The sequence below is a fragment of the Globicephala melas genome, chromosome 2 (genome assembly GCF_963455315.2).
Source record: "Globicephala melas chromosome 2, mGloMel1.2, whole genome shotgun sequence".
Lineage (NCBI taxonomy): Eukaryota > Metazoa > Chordata > Mammalia > Artiodactyla > Delphinidae > Globicephala > Globicephala melas.
In genome coordinates this window covers 131,372,204-131,393,147 of record NC_083315.2, presented here as the reverse complement: position 1 = coordinate 131,393,147, position 20,944 = coordinate 131,372,204, and the positions used below count along the sequence as shown (strand labels likewise).

Sequence of the window (20,944 nt, the reverse complement as noted above, 5' to 3'; positions counted from 1 at the left end):
AGCTGTTAACCTTATGGGGATTCCCTTGTATGTTATTTGTTGCTTTTCCCTTGCTGCTTTTAATATTTTTTCTTTGTATTTAATTTTGATAGTTTGATTAAGATGTGTCTTGGCGTGTTTCTCCTTGGATTTATCCTGTATGGGACTCTCTGTGCTTCCTGGACTTGATTAACTATTTCCTTTCCCATATTAGGGAAGTTTTCAACTATAATCTCTTCAAATATTTTCTCAGTCCCTTTCTTTTTCTCTTCTTCTTCTGGCACCCCTATAATTCGGATGTTCGTGCATTTAGTGTTGTCCCAGAGGTCTCTGAGACTGTCCTCAATTCTTTTCATTCTTTTTTCTTTATTCTGCTCTGCAGTAGTTATTTCCACTGTTTTGTCTTCCTGGTCACGTATCCATTCTTCTGCCTCAGTTATTCTGGTACTGATTCCTTCTAGAGAATTTTTAATTTCATTTATTGTGTTGTTCATCATTGTTTGTTTGCTCTTTAGTTCTTCTAGGTCCTTGTTAATCGTTTGTTGTATTTTCTCCATTCTATTTCCAAGTTTTGGATCATCTTTACTATCATTACTCAGAATTCCTTTTCAGGTAGACTGCCTATTTCCTCTTCATTTGTTTGGTCTGCTGGGTTTTTACCTTGCTCTTTCATCTGCTGTGTGTTTCTCTGTCTTCTCATTTTGCTTAACTTACTGTGTTTGGGGTCTCCTTTTTGCAGGCTGCAGGTTCGTAGTTCCCATTGTTTTTGGTGTCTGTCCCCAGTGGCTAAGGTTGGTTCAGTGGGTTGTGTAGGCTTCCTGGTGGAGGGGACTGGTGCCTGTGTTCTGGTGGATGAGGCTGGATCTTGTCTTTCTGGTGGGCAGGACCATGTCTGGTGCTGTGTTTTGGGGTGTCTGTGACCATATTATGATTTCAGGCAGCCTGTCTGCTAATAAGTGGGTTGTGTTCCTGTCTTGCTAGTTGTTTGGCATAGGGTGTCCAGCACTGTAGCTTGCTGGTAATTGAGTGGAGCTGGGTCTTAGTGTTGAGATGTAGATCTCTGGGAGAGCTTTTGCAATTTGATATTACATGGAGCCAGGAGGTCTCTGGTGGACCATTATCCTGAACTCAGCTCTCTCACCTCAGAGGCACGGGATGACACCCGGCCGAGCACCAAGACCCGGTAATCCACACGACTTAGAAGAAAAGGGAGAAATAAATACATAAATAAATAAAATAAAAGTTATTTAAAAAATAATTATTAAAAATTTTAAAAATTAAAAAGTAATAAAAAAATAAAAGAAAAAAGCGAGCAACCAAACCAAAAAACAAATCCACCAATGATAACAGGTGCTAAAAACTCTACTAAAACAAACAAACAAAAAACGGACAGACAGAATCCTATGACAAATGGTAAAAGCAAAGCTATACAGACAAAATCACAAAAAGAAGCATAAACATACACACTCACAAAAAGAGAAAAAGGAAAAATATATATTTATCTACATATTTTAAAAAAAGGAGGAAGAGAGCAACCAAATCAATAAACAAATCTACCAATGATAATAAACTCTAAATACTAAACTAAGATACACATAAAGCCAGTAACAAATTAGACGCAGAAAGCAAACCCCAAGTCTACAGTTGCTCCCAAAGTCCACTGCCTCAATTTTGGGATGATTTGTTGTCTATTCAGGTATTCCACGGATGCAGGGTACATCAAGTTGATTGTGGAGATTTAATCTGCTGCTCCAGGGGCTGCTGGGAGAGATTTCCCTTTCTCTTCTTTGTTCGCACAGCTCCCGGGGTTCAGCTTTGGATTTGGCCCCGCCTCTGCGTGTAGGTCACCTGAGGGCATCTGTTCCCTGCCCAGACAGGACGGGGTTAAAGGAGCAGCTTATTCGGGGGCTCTGGCTCAGTCAGGTCGGGGGGAGGGAGGGGTACGGAATGTGGGACAAGTCTGCAGCAGCAGAGGTCAGCGTGACATTACACCAGCCTGAGGCCGCCGTGTGTTCTCCCGGGGAAGTTGTCCCTGGATCACGGGACCCTGGCAGTGGCAGGCTGCACAGGCTCCCGGGAGGGGAGGTGTGGAGAGTGACCTGTGCTCGCACACAGGCTTCTTGGTGGCGGCAGCAGCAGCCTTAGCGTTTCATGCCCGTCTCTGGTGTCCGTGCTGATAGCCGCGGCTCGCGCCTATCTCTGGAGCTCATTTAGGTGGTGCTCTTAATCCCCTCTCCTCACGCACCCCAAAACAACGGTCTCTTGCCTCTTAGGCAGGTCCAGACTTTTCCCCGGACTCCCTCCCGGGTAGCTGTGGCGCACTAACCCCCTTCAGGCTGTGTTCACGCAGCCAACCCCAGCCCTCTCCCTGCACTCCGACGGAAGCCTGAGCCTCGGCTCCCAGCCCCCGCCTGCCGCAGCGGGTGAGCAGACAAGCGTCTTGGGCTGGTGAGCACTGGTCGGCACCGATCCTCTGTGCGGGAATCTCTCTGCTTTGCCCTCTGCACCCCTGTTGCTGCGCTCTCCTCCGTGGCTCTGAAGCTTCCCCCCTCCGCTACCCGCAGTCTCCCCCTGCAAAGGCGCTTCCTAGTGTGTGGAAACCTTTCCTCCTTCACAGCTCCCTCCCCGAGGTGCAGGTCCCATCCCTATTCTTTTGTCTCTGTTTTTTCTTTTTTCTTTCATCCTACCCAGGTACGTGGGGAGTTTCTTGCCTTTTGGGAAGTCTGAGGTCTTATGCCAGTGTTCAGTGTGTTCCGTAGGAGTTGTTCCACATGTAGATGTATTTCTGACGTATTTGGCGTATTTGGTTCCACATGTAGATGTATTTCTGACGTATTTGGTGAGGAAGGTGATCTCCACGTCTTACTCCTCCACCATCTTGAAGGTCTCCCTGTGCCCAGGCTTTTGACAAGGCTTTTTTCCTCAACCCTCAGGGCTCAGCTCAATTGTAGGCTCTTCAGAGAGACCTCCACAGACACCGTCCTATCTAGTTACCTGCTAACTTGCTTTTTTCCTTCAGAGTATGCAGCATAAGCAGTATCATCTTATTTTTTTAATTTACTATTTATTGTTAGTCTCCTCCAGTCATCCAAGTGAGTTCCACAAGCGCAAAGATCTCACATGCCTTGTTCATCCTCTACCTCTAGCACCAAGCACAGCAGCTGATCCATGTAAGACCTTCTAAGTATTTGTTGAATGAATGGATGGTGTTCTGGGGATACAAACATGAATAAGACAGAGTCTTCCCAGTTTTCCTGACTCACTTTACCCAAGCCAGAAGCCTAAGAGCTATCCTGGACTCCTCCTCTCCATGATCCAATTTGATGAAGTCCTTTGGTCCTTATTGTTTCTCAGCTGGATTACTGTAATAGTATCTCAATCCTGATTTTTCCACATTTAGTCTTCCCCACATTTCAAACTCCAGACCATCTTCCAAACTTACATATCTATTTATAAGTGATAGGCATGTTCTCCAGCTAATCCAAGATTAGTAAAATGTGATTTCTCATGCAGATAAAAATAAACATGAGTTCCAATATTTTCCCCACATTCCACTTTGTAGACTGCTACATTCAAAGCACCTCCAATACTGACATTTCCAAAATGCATATCTGATTATATTGCTCTGTTTTAAATTACTGCAGCAATTCTTCAGTACCTTTAAGATTTGATCGTATGAATTTTATCCTTTGTTTTGTTAATATGGTGTGGCACATTGATAGATGTGCATCTGTTGAACCATCCTTGCATCCCTGGAAAAATTCCACTTGATCATGGTGTATGATTCTTTTAATGTATTGTTGAATTTGGTTTGCTAATATTTTGTTGAGGATTTCCGCATGTAAAAGAATGAAGTTGAACCCCCTTCCTCACACCATATACAACATTTGACTCAAAATTGACTATAGACCTAAATGATAAAACCCTTAGAAAAAACATAAGAGTAAATCTTTGTGACCTTGAGTTAGGCAAAGCCTTCTTACGCATGACAACAAAAGTGCAGTAACCGAAGAAAAAATAGGTAAGTTGGACTTCGTCAATATTAAAAACTTTCATGCTTCAAAGTCACCACCAAGAAAGTGAAAAAACAGCCCGCAGAATGGGAGCAAATATTTGTAAATCATATATCTGCTAAAGGCTTTGTATCTAGAATACAAACACTTACAAATCAATAACAAAAAGTCTACTCGATTTTAAAATGGGTCAAAGATCTGAATAAACATACAAATGGCTAATAAGCACATGAAAAGATGCTCCACATCATGAGCCATTAGGCAAGTGCAAATTAAAACCACAGTTACACTGTAGAATGGTAGTTGCCAGGGACTGGGGTGAGGGGGAAATAGGGAGTTGTTATTTAATGAAAGTAGAGTTTCAGTTTTGCAAGATGAAAAATTCTGGAGGTCTATTTTGCGACAGTGTGATGTACTTAATGCTACTAAACTATACATTTTTAAAGGGTTAGGATGGTAAACTTTATGTTATGTATTTTTTACCCAGTTAAAAAATTTTGATACCACTTCACACCCACTAGGATGGCAATAATAAAAAACATAATAACAAGTGTTGGTGAGGATGTGGGAAAACTGGAACACCATACATTGCTGGTAAGAATATAAAATGGTGCAGCTGCTTTGAAAACAGTTGGGAAGTTCCTCAAAATGTTCATTGTAGAATTTTGATATGAACCAGCACTTCCACTTGTAGGTATATAGCCAAGATTAATGAAAACATATGTCCATGTGAAAACTTGTAGCCAATGTCCACAGCAGCATTTTTCATAATAGCCAAAAAGTGAAAAAAATCTAAATGTCCATAAATTGATGAATGGATAAACACAGTGTGGTATACCTATGCAATGGAATATTATTTGGCAATAAAAAGAAATAAAATACTGATTTATGCTATAACATGGATGAACCTTAAAAACATTATGCTAAGTAATGTTCTGTGGCCAGTCAAAAAAGGCCACATACTGTGTGTGATTCCATTTGTGATTCTACATGTGATTCCATTCCATGTAATGTCCAGGACAGGCAAATCTATACTATAAAAAAGTAAATCGGTGGTTGCATAGGGCTGGGGAAACATGGCAGGGATTGGGGGTGATGGCTAATGCACACAGGGTTTTTCGTGTGGGTAATCAAAATGTTCTAATATTGACTGTAGGGGTGGTTGGAAAGCTTTGTGAGTACATTAAACCCTTGAATGGGGCAATTGTATTGATATGGTATTTAAACTATATCTCTATTAAGCTGTTAAAAAGAAAAAAAAAGGCAAAAACAAAAAAGGCCATGCAGCTTTTGCCTTGTTCACTAAAAACACTTACTCTTGGAATCCTGAGCCCCCATTTAAGAAATGACTATCCTGAGGCCACCTGGCTGTGACAAAGTCCAAGCCACATGGAGAGGCCACAAGGTGTCCTAGCTTGGCCCGGCTTTCAAGTCATCACAGCCCAGGCACCAAATACGTAAATGAAGAGCCTTCAGATGATTTTAGTCCTCTGGACCTTGAGTCACTTTAGTCATTTGGGTCTTCCCAACTAAGGTCCCAGACAGGCCCATCCCTGCCATATCCGGTCCCAATACCTGACTACACAATCTGTGAGTATAATAAAATGGTGATGCTTTTATACAACTCCATTTTGGGATGGTTTGTAAAGCCCACGCTTCTGGTTTTCCTCCTACCTCACCGTCTACTTCTCAGTGTACTTGTTCCTCCCAATCTCCCTGAATGCTGGAGTATCCCCCCTCAGTCCATGGACCACTTCTATTCCTGTGCTCACGTCGTCGGTGATCTCATGCAGACTCATGGCTTTAAATGCCATGCTGATGACATCGCATCAAGAAAAGATGAAATCTGTCAGCCAGATCTTTCCCCTGAACTTCAGAGTACTATATTCACCTGCTTATTTGAGATCCCTACTTGGATTTCCAACTGGCATCCAAAATGGAACAAAAACAAAATTGCTCTTTTCCTCCAAACCTACCTTTTCCCAATTGTTTCCATCTCAGTAAATTGCCCCTCTCAGCCTTGCAGGGGTTAAGGCGTCTTTGTCTAGATATACATAGCTCACTTCCTGGCCTTCTACAGGTCTCTATTATCCTGGTGAGGCCTTCCTTGACCATCGTATTTGAAGTAGAATCCTCACTTCCATCCTTCACATTCCCGACTCATTCATCCCAGCTTTGATTTTCTCCATAGCACTTAATCTCCACCTGATATATGGTATTGCTTACTAATTTCTCTCTCTCTCTACTAGAACGTAAGGCCTATGAAGGCACGGGTTTTTGCCTATTTTTTTTTACTGCCGTATTCTCATGCCCACACAACGTGTAATGTCTTTGGCACTCGTTAATTTTTCAATTACTGAATGAATAATTAAATGAGTTCAGGGAGCAAACAGAGATGAGATCAATAACACAAGCAGTGTTGGCCTCAGAAGTATCAATATATATAATATACCTCCTCTTTGGAGGAAGAGAGAAAAGAATGTCTACTGGCTTTGAACATCTAAACAAAGCAGTAATGGTAATACCTGTCACACATAGAGCTTACTATATGCTATGCCCAGGTCTAAGCACTTCACATGTATTAACTGGTATAAAACTCAACAGCCTATAGTTAGGTTCTATTATCACTATTTTTCTAGATGAGGAAACTGATCAGAGTGAGTGAGGTTAAATAATTTGTCCAAGGAACAAGTGGCAGAGCTGGGAAAAAACCCAAGATATATGACTTTGGGGGTCTATCATCTTCACCTACCTTTTTTGGTGTGTGTGTGTGCCGTACGCGGGCCTCTCACTGTTGCGGCCTCTCCCGTTGCGAAGCACAGGCTCCAGATGCGCAGGCTCAGCGGCCATGGCTCACGGGCCCAGCCGCTCCGCGGCACGTGGGATCTTCCCGAACCGGGGCACGAACCCGTGCCCCCTGCATCGGCAGGCGGACTCTCAACCACTGCACCACCAGGGAAGCCCTTCACCTACCTTTTGAAGGTTCTTTTCTGAAAGTGAGACAGCAGTGGTGGGGTACAAAACTTGACAAGAGTGGAACAGAAATAGCTATTGGGAGTTCGGTAGGGGGTCCATTAGGAAAACAATAAAAGGATTGTTGAGCAGCAGTGAAGTCCTGGAAGCAACTAAGCAGAGAGGCTTCATGGTGGACTCCATAAATTGGTTAGACCACTTGACCTTCTGTGGTAACAGCAGGAAAGAAGCATAGTTGAGGTAAGCCAAGCTTGTGGGTTGCTGGGGCAGGTAGAGTGGAGAGGCCAAGAAAGCAAGGCAACATGGTAACACATTTGAAACAGCTGAGCCAGCAACCCAGGAGCAAGTTCATGAATTATTAGAATAGACTCAGGGACCCAGGAACTAGAGGTCATGATGACAAGAGAGAAACGATTCAGGAGAAATATAATATAGGGAGATATGAAAAGAGAGGGGAATTCAGTGCTCAAAATCTAGGTAATGGAGTTAGGGAATTATCCAGTGGAATAAGGGCCATCTGAGGCAGGAATGAGTAGAAGAGGCTGAAATCACCTCCACCGACGCTTCCTAAACCCCAGATTACCTATATCGATGCTACAAATTCCCACAAGCCAAGACAAAATTTCATTCCACAATTAATGAGGCTTAAAAAATACAATAGTCCCAGTGGGAGAGAATTCACGATTATCTGTGATGTGATGACATGATTTGTGTTGTGTCCTTAAGCAACAGTTTTTAAGTTCCTCCCCTAGAGCTGGTTTCGACATTAAGAACCCTCATAGGTACCAAGTTGGGAAGAAAGGGTCACTGAAGGAGGAGGTGGCTACTCACCTATCAGGTCTGCTTAATGTATTCCTGGTTGAGATTTCTGGAAAGTACCAACTACTCTACATAAAGCAAATGTTTTATCTAATGATCCGTAAAATAAATAAAATGCTTTTGTAGATGTTCTCACAAGATGTCCCTTATTCACTGCTATTGGGAAATTCTGCCATAAGCCTCTAAGACACACTGTACTTGTTTTTACTTGATTACTTACCAAATTCCTCATATTTATTACTACTGAGGTCAGGGAAAACAATTCCTTTAGTTGCAGCAAGGGGAGCTAAGGGCAAATCATCTTTAAGAGTTATGAAAAATAATGGGTGAATGGATAAATGAAATGTGGTATATACATATAATGGAATATTATTCAGTCTTAAAAAGGCAGGAAATTCTGATACATGCTGCAACACAGAGGAACCTTGAAAACATTGTACTCAATGAAATTAGCCAGACACAAAAGGACAAATATTGTATGATTCCATGTATATGAAGTACCTAGAATAGTCAAATTCATAGAGACAGAAAGTAGAATGGTGGTTGCCCAGGAGCTGAAGGGAGGGGTAATGGGGAGTTACTGTTTGATGGGTATAGAGTTTCAGTCTGGGATGATGGAAAAATTCTGAAGATGGATACTGGTGGTGGTCACATAACAATGTGAAAGTACTTAATGCCACCAAATTGTATACTTAAGAATGGTTAAAATGGTAAATTTTATGTTATGTATATTTTACTACAATAAAAAAAAGTTATGAAAAATGGAATAAGATTGCAGGTGGAAGCTATCTCAGAAGAGAAAGCAACCATGTATCTAGGACAGTTTAGGTACACATAGATCTGTAAAGGGAAGCAGGATGGATAGGATGGGCAAAATGATCCCTGAGTATTCCCCCAACTGACCTACAAAGTGAATTTCCCAGATGAACTGCTATACAGCTAGCCAAATGCAGCAGGGACTGTAGCATTTGACCACCCTGCTTCCAGGGATAGAATTAGAACAGGGCCTTAGGAATTACTAAGATAGGGATGTGCTTCTAATAAGCCATCAATGCTTCTGTTAGGGACAAATACTTGGAGGTCAGGAGCCTTGTCTGATTCTTTGTAGCCCAGACTCCCAAAAGGTATCTGGCCCCTAGAAGGTATTTAGTACATAGCTATTGGACATAGATGAAATTTGATTTGGTTTATAAAATGGAGAATAGGTAATGTCTTTTTGAGAGTGTTATATTTGATGGGAATGAAATAATAGTACAGAAACACACTGATACAAAGATAAGGCATTATTCTTAATACAAACAGGACAAATGAGGTTTGGAAATCTCCCTGCATGTCACAGTTTATTTGCCATGATCTAATTTCTTAGTGAGTTAGAGGTAATTTCCACTGAAGAAACAGGAAGCTCTGATTTACTTTTTTCTTCTTAGTCATCTTGGGAAAAGTGGGGAATGGGGCTTTTTTGACTATCAGGTTACTCAACTCTTAAGAGGATGTAACAAAGGATGAACAAAGTGATTTACTATTCAGAAGGACATGGGGTTTACTTAGAATAAAAAACACCCTAGAAAAAAAGAGTCACTTGTTTCTTTTAGTGATTTTTCTGGCTCTAAACCCCTTCAGTTTTGATGGGTTCGTGTGCAGGAGGAACTCTAAGGTAAGGCATTGAGAGCCTCGCAGATCTTCCTTGGTAGGTCACATCCAGCTACTCTAATCATATTGGACAATACATTTAATTATCCAATAAATTTTATTATCCATGTTTTATATATCTGCTTCCTATAAATGAGTATCATTTAAGTCTATGATACACTGAGAACAGTCAAGAATTGTTTCTTGCATTTATGATTTAAGAAGCTATATTTAAAGATTAAGACTTGTGTTTATGTGACTATAATTATAAGGAAAATTAGAAACCGAACAGCTGGATATTTATAAAAACGGATATTTCAGGAAAGGATTTAAAGTTAGAAGCCCTTTCCAACTCTTTTGTAAACCAGAGAACATACAATTATTTTAAGAAGGATTTCATTTTTACCCAACTGCATTCTAGATTTCATCAAAGGAAAAACATTCAGAAATCTTAAGACTTTTACTTCCTCGAATTTTAGATGGATTGCTTTTCAGAATTTTTCTAATCAACATTACGTGAAATCCTCTAGCTGATAAAAGGCCAAATGTTTACATTCTTCTCAAGAGGTTGAATGAATTTTTATGCATTGACCCAGAATGGGATTCCAGTATTTGCCATACTGAACAGCAAGGAATAATTAATTTTCACCATCCATGTACCGTACGAATATGAAGTTAAAATAGAATTTTCACTGACGGTTAACACTGTAGATTCCATGTTATGATTAGTTCCAAGAACACAAGGACACTGCATCTTCAGTGGGAAGTGTACTTCTCAGTTGTAACAACATCCTCAGAGACTTTTCAGTTTGTCTTTACCTTGCTCTTTTTGACTGCAAAGTGCAAAAGATTCTCGAACGAACTGCCTGCACATTGGGCACTGCTGAAAATACTTAACACAGCCATCACACAAGCACGTGTGTCTACATGGCAACAGCACCCAGTTCACGGTCCCATTCTGGCAAACCACGCAGTCCTTGCTATTCTCTTCTGGAGGCTCCATTTCACTTTCAGATAGTCCAGCCTTTTCCAGCAAACTTCGGTCTGTGTTTTTTTCCTCTGGAGAGGAACTGCTGGAGGGAGTGGAATTATTATTTGCCGACATGAAAAGTTGCTGAAAATCAAAGAAACACATGTAAAGATATTACAAATGACAATTACGCTTCAAATCCGGGGGTCATAAGACGTGCTAAAAATTTATAAGCTAGCAAATCCAGTAACAAATAATAGCTAACTTCTATGATAACTAACTGAAAAATATTATCTCTTTATAGATAGTCATTCTTTGAAACTCTGCAAACAAAAAAGACAGAGGATAAAGACTAGAGGGTACAACTTACCTTAAGATCATGAAATTGACCTTGAGCCAGGAGTAAATATTGATACAATATTCTACAGGAGAGTTTATAAGTCTCATCAGGAATATGAATTACTGACACCATGGAAATCTAAGATAAAAATTGAACACCAGTCAGTACATACCTCCTTATATTATTTCACAGATATGTGAAAAATACTTCTCAAATAAAAATAAGAGGTTGATAAATTAGAAAACTTACAATAAGTTCCTTAAATCACAGTCACAAAAGAGGACCCAGTTACATATTTTTACCAGAATTATTTTATTTATACTCAAATTTACAAATTCAATGTTATTTCAGCAAAAATAGCAATTAGTTTTTATACAGCTGTATAAGTTGACTAAAATTTTCAATATGAAAAATAAAACATAAGAACAGCTAGGAAAGGGGCTTCCCTGGTGGCGCAGTGGTTAAGAATCCTCCTGCTAATGCGGGACACGGGTTCGAGCCCTGGTCCAGGAAGATCCCACATGCCACAGAGCAGCTAAGCCCATGCACCACAACTACTGAGCCCGCGAGCCACAACTACTGAGCCTGCGCTCTAGAGCCCATGAGCCACAACTACTGAGCCCTCACACCACAACTACTGCAGCCCACGTGCCTAGAGACTGTGCTCCGCAACAAGAGAAGCCACCGCGATGAAAAGCCCGCGCACCGCAACGAAGAGTAGTCCCTGCTCGTTTCAACGAGAGAAAGCCCATGTGGAGTAACAAAGACCCAATGCAGCCAAAAATGAATAAATAAATTTTAAAAAAAAGAATAGCTAGGGCAATATTGAAAAGAAAGCTATGAGAGGGACTAAGCTCAGTCAGATATTAAAGCATACTACAAAGCCTCTAAAATTAAAACAGTGTGGTATTGGCACATGAATAGACAGGTGGATGGAACAGAATAAACAGTCCAGAAACAGACATAACTATATATACAAATATGACAAAAGTAGCATCTCAAATCATTAAACAAAGAGAGCCTTCTTAATAAAAAGTATTGGGGCAACTGGATATCTGTTTGGAAAAATATAAAATTAGATGCATTCCTCATTCCATACATAAGAATAAACTCCAAAAGCATAAGAAATCTAATTGTGAAAAATAAAACTAAACAAGTACTAGGAAAAACATGTGAATTTCTTTTTAGTTTCAGTGTAGAAAAAGACTTTCGAACTATGACCCAAACCCAGAGGCAGATAAATTTGACAAACCTAACTACATAAAAATATAAAATTTGCATGACAAAAAGCACTATAAGCAAAGTCAAAAGACATATGACAAGCTGAAATATATATTCACAACGTATATCACAGACTAGGGGTTAATATCTCTAATTTATAAAGAACTTTTAAAAATTGAAGAAAAAGTGAATAAAAATCCTATAGAGAAATGGGCAAAAGACATGAACAGATAATATACAAAAAGATAAAAACATGGTCCTTAGCCATATTAAAAGATGTTCATTTCACTCACAATATGATAAATGAAAATTAAAACTTGACTGAGATATAATTTCTTTCTCATCAGGTTAACGATAATTGAAAAGCTTGTCAGTACACTCTATGGAGAAGTCATCACTCTCATATACTGCTGGTGGAAATGTGTTAAAAAAAAAAATACAACTCCAAAGGTACAATTCCAATGGAGGGGAATTTGGCAGTATGTAACAGAAAGAAATGTATTTACTTAGCCTTCAACCACATAACCTCAACAATGTTAAAATACGGACACACAGGTTATTCAGTGCAAGATTATCTGTTATTGCAGAATACTGGAAACTACCTGAATGTCCAACCACAGGAGATTGGCTGAATAACTGTCATACATGGATACCCTACATACAATAAAGTGCTAGGCAGCTATAAGTGAAAAAAGCAAGAACATGTATAGTATATATAGGGTGCTACCTTTTGTGTAAGAAAGAAGGAAAAATAAGAAGAAACAGAAAGATATCTGTATTTTCTTATCATTACAATAAGAAACATAGGAAGGATAAACCAGAAAACAACTTGATTATCTGTACAAGAATTGGGGTGTATGAGAATGGGGGTAAGGGATGAAAGCAACATCTGAGTATACCACTTTATATAGTTTTTTGACTTTTGAGAGAACTAATCTGAGTAATTCATGGACACAGTTTTTGACTATAAATCCTCAGTTTGGGGCAGGAAATAAGGAAAGGGCAGTTTGAGGACGAAAATAATCATATTCAGTAATGAATTATAAACCACTGGGGGAAAAAGGAATTCATGAGGCCATGAGGATAACAAATAGATAAACAAAGAGGTAAATCGGAGGACTCTTGCTTGTAATAGAATGCTGAGGGCTGACTGGAGGGCTGGAGTTGAAAAATAATCCTTTTTTTTTTTTTTTTTTTTTGCGGTACGCGGGCCTCTCACTCTTGTGGCCTCTCCCGTTGTGGAGCACAGACTCCGGACGCGCAGGCTCAGCGGCCATGGCTCACGGGCCCAGCCGCTCCACGGCATGTGGGATCTTCCCGGACCGGGGTACGAGCCCGTGTCCCCTGCATCGGCAAGCGGACTTTCACCCACTGCGCCACTAGGGAAGCCCTGGAAAATAATTATTTTGCAACCATCATGGTAAAGATGAAATCTGGTAAGAATCATTAATGGATATTAAATCCAGGGGGAAATTTTACTAAAGAACAGGATATTTGTATGGTCTTAAAGTGCCTCCCCACACACTGCTTATTACTTGCAAGGGAGAGAAAAAAAAAGGAAACAGTGGAAAATTGGATAACACCTTGACTGAGAGATCAAAATTTACATCACTAATGAGGGAAAAGAACCTCCCATTCTTCTACAGGCGATGCCCTGAAACGCACACATCATCACCTGCGTGGTACACTGGCTGAGAATGCTCAACTCCAATCTAATCATGATGAAACATCAGACAAAACGAGAAATGTTCTATTTTACAAAAACAGTGTGTGCATGTGACTCTATTCTTCAAAAATGCTAATGTCATAAAAGACAAAAGAAAGGCTATGGAAATGTTTCAGATTAAAGGAGGTTAAAGATACATGACAAATACAACATCTGACTCTAGACTAGAATCTGTACTGGAGGGGAAAACATGTTGTAAAGAATACTGTTAGACGGACTGACAAATTGGAATATATATTATAATAGATTAGATAAAATATTATATCAATGTTAGCTTTATAAAGTAGATAACCATATTGTAGTTATACAAGAGAATATCCCCATTATTAGGAAAACACGCTGAAGTATTTGGGTGTAAAGAATCATCATGTATACAACTTATTCTCAATTCATTAAAAAAATATATATACACATACACCCATAAATATGTATGTGGGCAAATAGTGAAAATGGTGCAAATGTTAACAATTAACAATAGGAGATCAGGGTAAAGGGTATATGGATGTTCTTCTACTTTTTTATTTTTGCAAGTTTTTGAAATTATGTCCATAAAGAAAGTTAAAAAACCACAACAACAACCCTATTATGGTTGTAAACATACAAGATCCTTTACAGCCTTATAAGGATTTATTAATTTGGCAGTGACTTCAGAGGCTTTTAATACTAAATCAAAACGACAGGATTGGTAAAAGATAGTAATGTTATCGCCCACTACTAACAATCCTGCCATTTAATTTAACATGAAAAGCCTCTGAAGCTACTATCATGCTAGTTATGAATATATATATAGTTGTAGATTAACATTTGATATGGAAAAGATGTTTAAAACATACTATTAAATGAAAGCAGATCCCAAAATAGTATGGACAATTTGATTCCATTTTTGTTTTAAAATTACATACATAAAGGTCTAGAAAGATACAAATATTCACAGTGGTTATCTTTGGATGATAGAATACAGGTGATTTTCCTTTTTTCCCTTTTGGCTTATCTAGATTTTCTACTTCTATTTCCTGCCACAAACATGTATCATTTCAGTAGTACAGAAAATAAACTAGTATAATTTAGTAAAAATGAAAAAAAAATTAAGTCAAGGTCTTGCAGTGACAATCCCTACTTTCCTTAACTACCTAAAATAACAAACTGGTTCCTAACTACACAATCTGAATGTAATTTATTACTGTTACAATAGGAGTGAGAGAGTTAAAAAATTTCTTTTTTAGATTTAGAATTTCTGACCCCAGATAAAATACTGAAAAACCAAATGCCCAATTTGCTTTTAAGACTAAGAACAGAGAACATTCATACAAAATATACCAATATGCTTTAGTGCCAGTGTTAGGCCCCACCTGAGAGATAAGAAAGCGAGAAGCAAGGATTAACAGGAAAAAAAGAAGGGAACCTACTGATAAGAACAGAAGATACAGAGAAGGACCCAGGCAGGGAGGTGTATACAAAGGACCTGAGAGCCAGGTACTTTGTCTGCCCTGTGGGAATAAGCCTCCCCCAACCACAGCCGGGCCAGTAGACTTCATTCCAGTTGCATCAGGGACCTGAGAGCAAATCTTTCCCTGTTTAGAATGCCACTGAACTGTACACTGAAAAGTGGTTAAAATGGTCAACTTTATGTTATATGTATTTTACACCTCCCAACACCAAACACACACACACACACACACTCACTCTCTCTCGCTCTCTCACACTCCTTCTCTGTTTAGACTGAGGAGGAAAGTTAGAAAATAAGGAAGAGTCTGAGTACTCACGTTGACAAAGAGCACCAGCAGCGAGAGGGAAAGGAACCACAGGGGAAGCTGAGAGGAAGGTGACAGATCTGACCCTTTCTGTTTCGAATGAAAGGAAAGAAGTAGGGGAGCTTAGAAGAGATGGGGGACACAGTGGTGAGAGAAGGGCTATCTTGCCCAGGTAGGCAGAGTGAAGGACGGAAAGGCTGGACATAGCAAACACCAACTTAATAGGTCTTATTTATCTTCAGTTGAAAAGAGTGGGAGGGCCGAAGGGAGGGAGAGGGGAGACAACCAGAAGAGCTCTCCTATGGACTATTCAGGAGCTTGGCTGTGAGGCTCTATATGGCTCACTAACACTGCTTGGTATGACTTTTTTTTTCACTTATCAAATTTACTGAGCACCTATTGTGTTTCAGGCACTCTGTTAGGTTCTGGAAATACACTGCTGTTAGTATGACTTTTATTTGGAAAAAACAAACTGACTTCAGCTCAATGGAACTTCAATTTGATAAAATTAACCCCGCTCCCCAAAAAACTACAGAGGCATAACTTATTGAGCAGGGTCTAGATCTCCCAGTTAGGGTGTGCACCTTCCAAAGCTCAATGTATGCTGGTTTTGGTGAGATGCTCCTGTTAAAAACAAAGCATACTGCCACAGGACTACAAAGGCTCAGAATCGAGCCCTGCTTCCATCTCTTATTTCCTGAATGCCTGGGAGTTTTCTTTAGTCTCTTTCAGTGTCTATAAGACAGATGCCCTAACACACAAAGTTGTTGGAAGGAATAAATATGTTAATGGTAGCGAATGTACTTTGTATGTTACGAAGTGTCATAAAAATGTTACCATATCTTTATTCATCAACATATCTATTTCATGCACTTCAGAAAAGTAGTAAATTGTGTATAAAGCCATTCTAATCATGATAGGATTTCACCAAAAGTTTATTTCACGTACAAGCTTCTACCATACTTATAGGAATGTCAGGCTCAGGACCTTTTAGACCTCTAACATGGTTTTATCTTCCTAATTGGGATAAACTACCAGACTAAAGAAATAATTAGCACATAATGAGAAAAGGAGATTAAAATAATTACTGAAAATATAAGGACCAAACACATATAAGATGTAGGTGCAGCAGGGGCTATGATGGAACCAAGATGACTGCAAACATGCAAAGAAAAGAGTGGATACTGTCTTAAAATCAAGCCCTTCAGATCATTACAATGCTTATTTATCAGTGCTAAAAATGCTAGGAATAAACATGCTTCCCAACAGACCTTTTTCTATGTGGCAAAAATGACAGAATATAGGATGATGAAATTAATGTAATTCAACTCTATCTTTCATTTTCTAAATAAAATCATATTCTTGCAATCCATATGGAAAAAAACAAGTCATGCTCTGAAGGAGCATTACACATATAAAACGCATACAAGTGTACTTCCCATGTATTCATTTTCCAAAAAAAATGTGTCCAGGCCAAACGTATATCCTCAGAAATTAAAATAAACCTTTTTCTATTTCACCAAATAATTAAGACCCATCATCCAAATCACTTAAAAGTTAATGTTTCCACAATTTTAAAATTACTTACAATATCATAAATTTCTCGGTTATCTTCATCAGCTAGGGTCAACAGTGCTACCAATGGATAGCGAGATCTGGGCACTGTACCAAAGTCTTCAATTTTAGTATCTTTTGGTAACTGGCAATATATTTCTTCTTTGCTGTCCTTTTTAATACTTTTTGAAGATGTAAAGAGAAATTGCCACTATAAGCAAAAATACAATATACCATAGGGGATAAATAATAACTTAGCAACACTATTTTATCCATAAAAAGTCTAAGGTCTAAAATTTTCATGTGCTAATGGATATATCAGATAAAAGGATACAAATACTGCTCTTGATAGAGATATTCACTATACAGAGCATCTTCTAATGCTTGAGGAGTGTTTATTCGGAAGCAATGAAAGTGCTTCTTCAGAGCTTCATATAATTTTTGAACACTGCACCCCCAGTAGCAAGTAAGGAGGCTATCTTCAAGGCAATCTGTTGTCAAAGTTATGCCAGCTGTGGAAAACAAACGAGACAAAGAGAAGAAAATTACCTAATGCTATGTCTCTACAATTATACATAGCCAGTAACAAAAGCTTCCTGTTGGTTGCTGGCCAGGCTGATGGCAGTTAAAGGAACTCATTAAAGGGTATGTGCCTATAAATGAAGGAAATGGTCTCTAAAACAAAAGATATAAAAACTTCAATGTCTACACAATTTTAAAGCGCTGTCAGTAAACTCTAATTTACATTATTTCATATTTATTCTTGGAAGTTACAAAGATTTTTTTTGATGACTTCAAGACTCTTCCCACATAAATTTAAAAAACTGAATACAGTTCACTATTGATAACCTACCACTCTAATAGTGTATATAATCCTAACTACAAGAAGTAACAGAGCTGTCTCTAAAAGTGGATGCATACCACCCATGCGGTCCAGAAGATGATCAGTGGAGTAGGAAAAATATTAAGAAGAAATTGAGCCTTACTAACGTTAACATACTCATTGACAACACTGATATACTCTTGTCACACAGTTAATGTCCCATGTAATATGCAAAATATCCTAAGGAAAGAGTGGAGATTCCAAAACATGGAGGGTTTAATAGTGTTGCCCTCATTCATTTGTTTGCTTTCAGCATAGTAAAATATATTCCAATTTAAGTAAACCTGATTAAGTGGATATATAAGTTATAAAGTGGACATTCAAATTATCTTATATAGTTTTGCCTATTTACCTAACACTTACATAGGACTTACTATGCGCCACCTATATGATTTTTTCCCTTGCTCATTGCAGTTGTAGCAATATAAGTTCAAGGGCAGCAGCATCCAATGTCTCATACTGCTGGCAGTGCAATCTGCAACATCTAGTGCTCAGTGGCCATGGCATACTTACCAGAGCAAAAGGGCATGGTTTTGGTCATTGTTCCTGGCTGTTCCTGGTCTCTGATTATGGCTCTCCAAACCTACGGACAATTCTGTAAGCTACTCAATGTCCTTGGAGTCATTTCTGTTGTTTGCAAATAGGAATTTTTATTGATATATTATGTATTTTTTAAAAGGTGATCAAGAGTATGAGTTGGAAGGAAATACACAAACACAAGCAGATGCTCTACAGCAGGGGTCCCCAACCCCGGGCCGTGGATGGGCAGCGGTCTGCCATAGCCTGTTAGGAACCAGCCGCACAGCCGGAGATGAGCAGCAGGCGAGAGACAGAAGCTTCATCTGCTGCCCCCCATCGCTCGCGTTACCGCCTGAGCCATCCCCCCAACACTGCCCCGTGGAAAAACTGTCTTCCATGAAACGGGTCCCTGGTGCCAAAAAGGTTGGGGACTGCTGCTCTACAGGACACCAAAAATTGAGCTTTACACTTTTCTTCTCACTATTCAGTAGTATGTATACAGAGTCTCAGATTCTGAACATGTACAGTAGCAGCAACATAGAGCAATTTCTAATCATTGTTAAGCAAAAATCTTAATTGGCAGGAATTTCACATAGGTAATTGGAACAGAATTTGATTTCAAATTTTTAAATAATGCCCAACATCAGGTATTAATTCAAGAATGGAAAATTCAGTTAGTTATTTTTCTTGATTAACTATTGAATAGCTGAAGAGGAACACTCTATTAATACAAATTATATATATATGTATATGTATACATATATATTAAAATCACACATACTTTCCTCTATGTCACTAAAGAACCACAAAACATGAGGAAAGGAAAAAAAGTTGGACGTAGACAGGACAGGAAAAAATATAAAAGGCATATAAAGAAAAAGTAGAAAAAGAAAAAAAAAAGGAACCCAGAAAATGATTTCTTAATATTATTGTATTACTGGCAAAAATGCAAAAAAATGTGAGAAGATCTATGTTTAGAGCACTAGTTATAGCAAAATGCTGGAACCCACCCAAATATCTATCAATAAGGGATTAAATGAATAAAATATGGAATACTTTATTTTTGTTTAACATCTTTATTGGAGAATAACTGCTTTACAATGGTGTGTTAGTTTCTGCTTTATAACAAAGTGAATCAGCTATACATATACATATATCCCCGTAACTCCTCCCTCTTGCATCTCCCTCCCATCCTCCCTATCCCACCCCTCTAGGTGGTCACAAAGCACCGAGCTGATCTCCCTGTGCTATGCGGCTGCTTCCCAATAGCTATCTATTTTACATTTGGTAGTGTATATCTGTCCATGCTACTCTCTCACTTCGTCCCAGCTTACCTTTCCCCCTCCCCGTGTCCTCAAGCACATTCTCTATGTCTGCATCTTTATTCCTGTCCTGCTCCTAGGTTCTTCAGAACCATTTTTTTTTTTTAGATTCTGTATATATGTGTTAGCATACGGTATTTGTTTTTCTCTTCCTGACTTACTTCACTCTCTATGACAGACTCTAGCTCCATCCACCACACTACAAATAACTCAATTTCGTTTCTTTTTATGGCTGAGTAATATTCCATTGTATGTATGTACCACATCTTCTCTATCCATTCATCTGTCGATGGACGCTTAGGTTACTTCCATGTCCTGGCTACTGTAAATAGTGCTGCAATGAACTTTGTGGTAAATGACTCTTTTTGAATTGTGGTTTTCTCAGGGTATATGCCCAGTAGTGGGATTGCTGCATCGTATGGTAGTCCTATTTTTAGTTTTTTAAGGAACCTCCGTACTGTTCTCCATAGTGGCTGTATCAATTTACATTCCCACCAACAGTGCAAGAGTGTTCCCTTTTCTCCACACCCTCTCCAGCATTTACTGTTTGTAGATTTTTTGATGATGGCCATTCTGGAATACTTTATAATGAAGTACTGTAACTCTTAAAAAAGAATTGAGCCATATCAAAATATCTGCATGTACTATCGTGGAACAATCTTCAGAATATATTGTTACATGAAAAAAACAAGGTGAAGGGAAGTATATATAGTATGTTACTGTTTATCTCACAGGAGAGAATATCTATATATATGGGTTTACTTACACTAAAAAAAGAACAATGGAAGGATAAACGTTAAAAAAAAATATATAAAAACTCAACTTACAGAACATAGAAACCTACCCAGTGTGTTTGCTTTGTAAAAAGAATCAGAGTTCCAGCGGTTCAGAGCTGCATACAAGACTTGTGTACAGACTTTGTACATCTGACTACAATAGTGAGTGTCAGAGTCTACTCACCACTGGATATTACTCATACTTTAACATAATATGTCTCTGAAATTAATAAGTTAACAAAAAGAACTACAGAATCTATAAAATTCTACTCCCTACAATCTTTCATAAACTTTTCCATTAACAGACTGACAAGAGAATGTCTCCCTTTAGTTCTTCCCACTTCTTTGCAAATAGAATTCCCATTCTTACATTTTCTTAATCTTCTATAATTCAGTGTGAACACAACGGCATCTTAGATCTGTTGATCTAACAGATCAATAACAGATCATTAACAATACTGGGACACAG

The 20,944-nt window shown here is 38.8% G+C and overlaps 1 protein-coding gene across 1 annotated transcript in view; it reads right to left on the bottom strand.

Annotated features, from left to right (window-relative positions):
* Positions 1-8,900: 8,900 nt before the first annotated feature.
* Positions 8,901-20,944, bottom strand: part of CGRRF1 (cell growth regulator with ring finger domain 1) — a 29,983-nt gene continuing 17,939 nt past the window's right edge. The window contains exons 3-6 of the mRNA XM_030855022.3: positions 17,310-17,487; positions 17,010-17,157; positions 10,754-10,861; positions 8,901-10,527 (exon numbers count right to left, since the gene is read on the bottom strand). Of these exons, the coding sequence (XP_030710882.1) occupies positions 10,207-10,527; positions 10,754-10,861; positions 17,010-17,157; positions 17,310-17,487 (755 nt within the window). The 3' untranslated portion in view covers positions 8,901-10,206. The remainder of the gene's footprint in view (positions 10,528-10,753; positions 10,862-17,009; positions 17,158-17,309; positions 17,488-20,944) is intronic.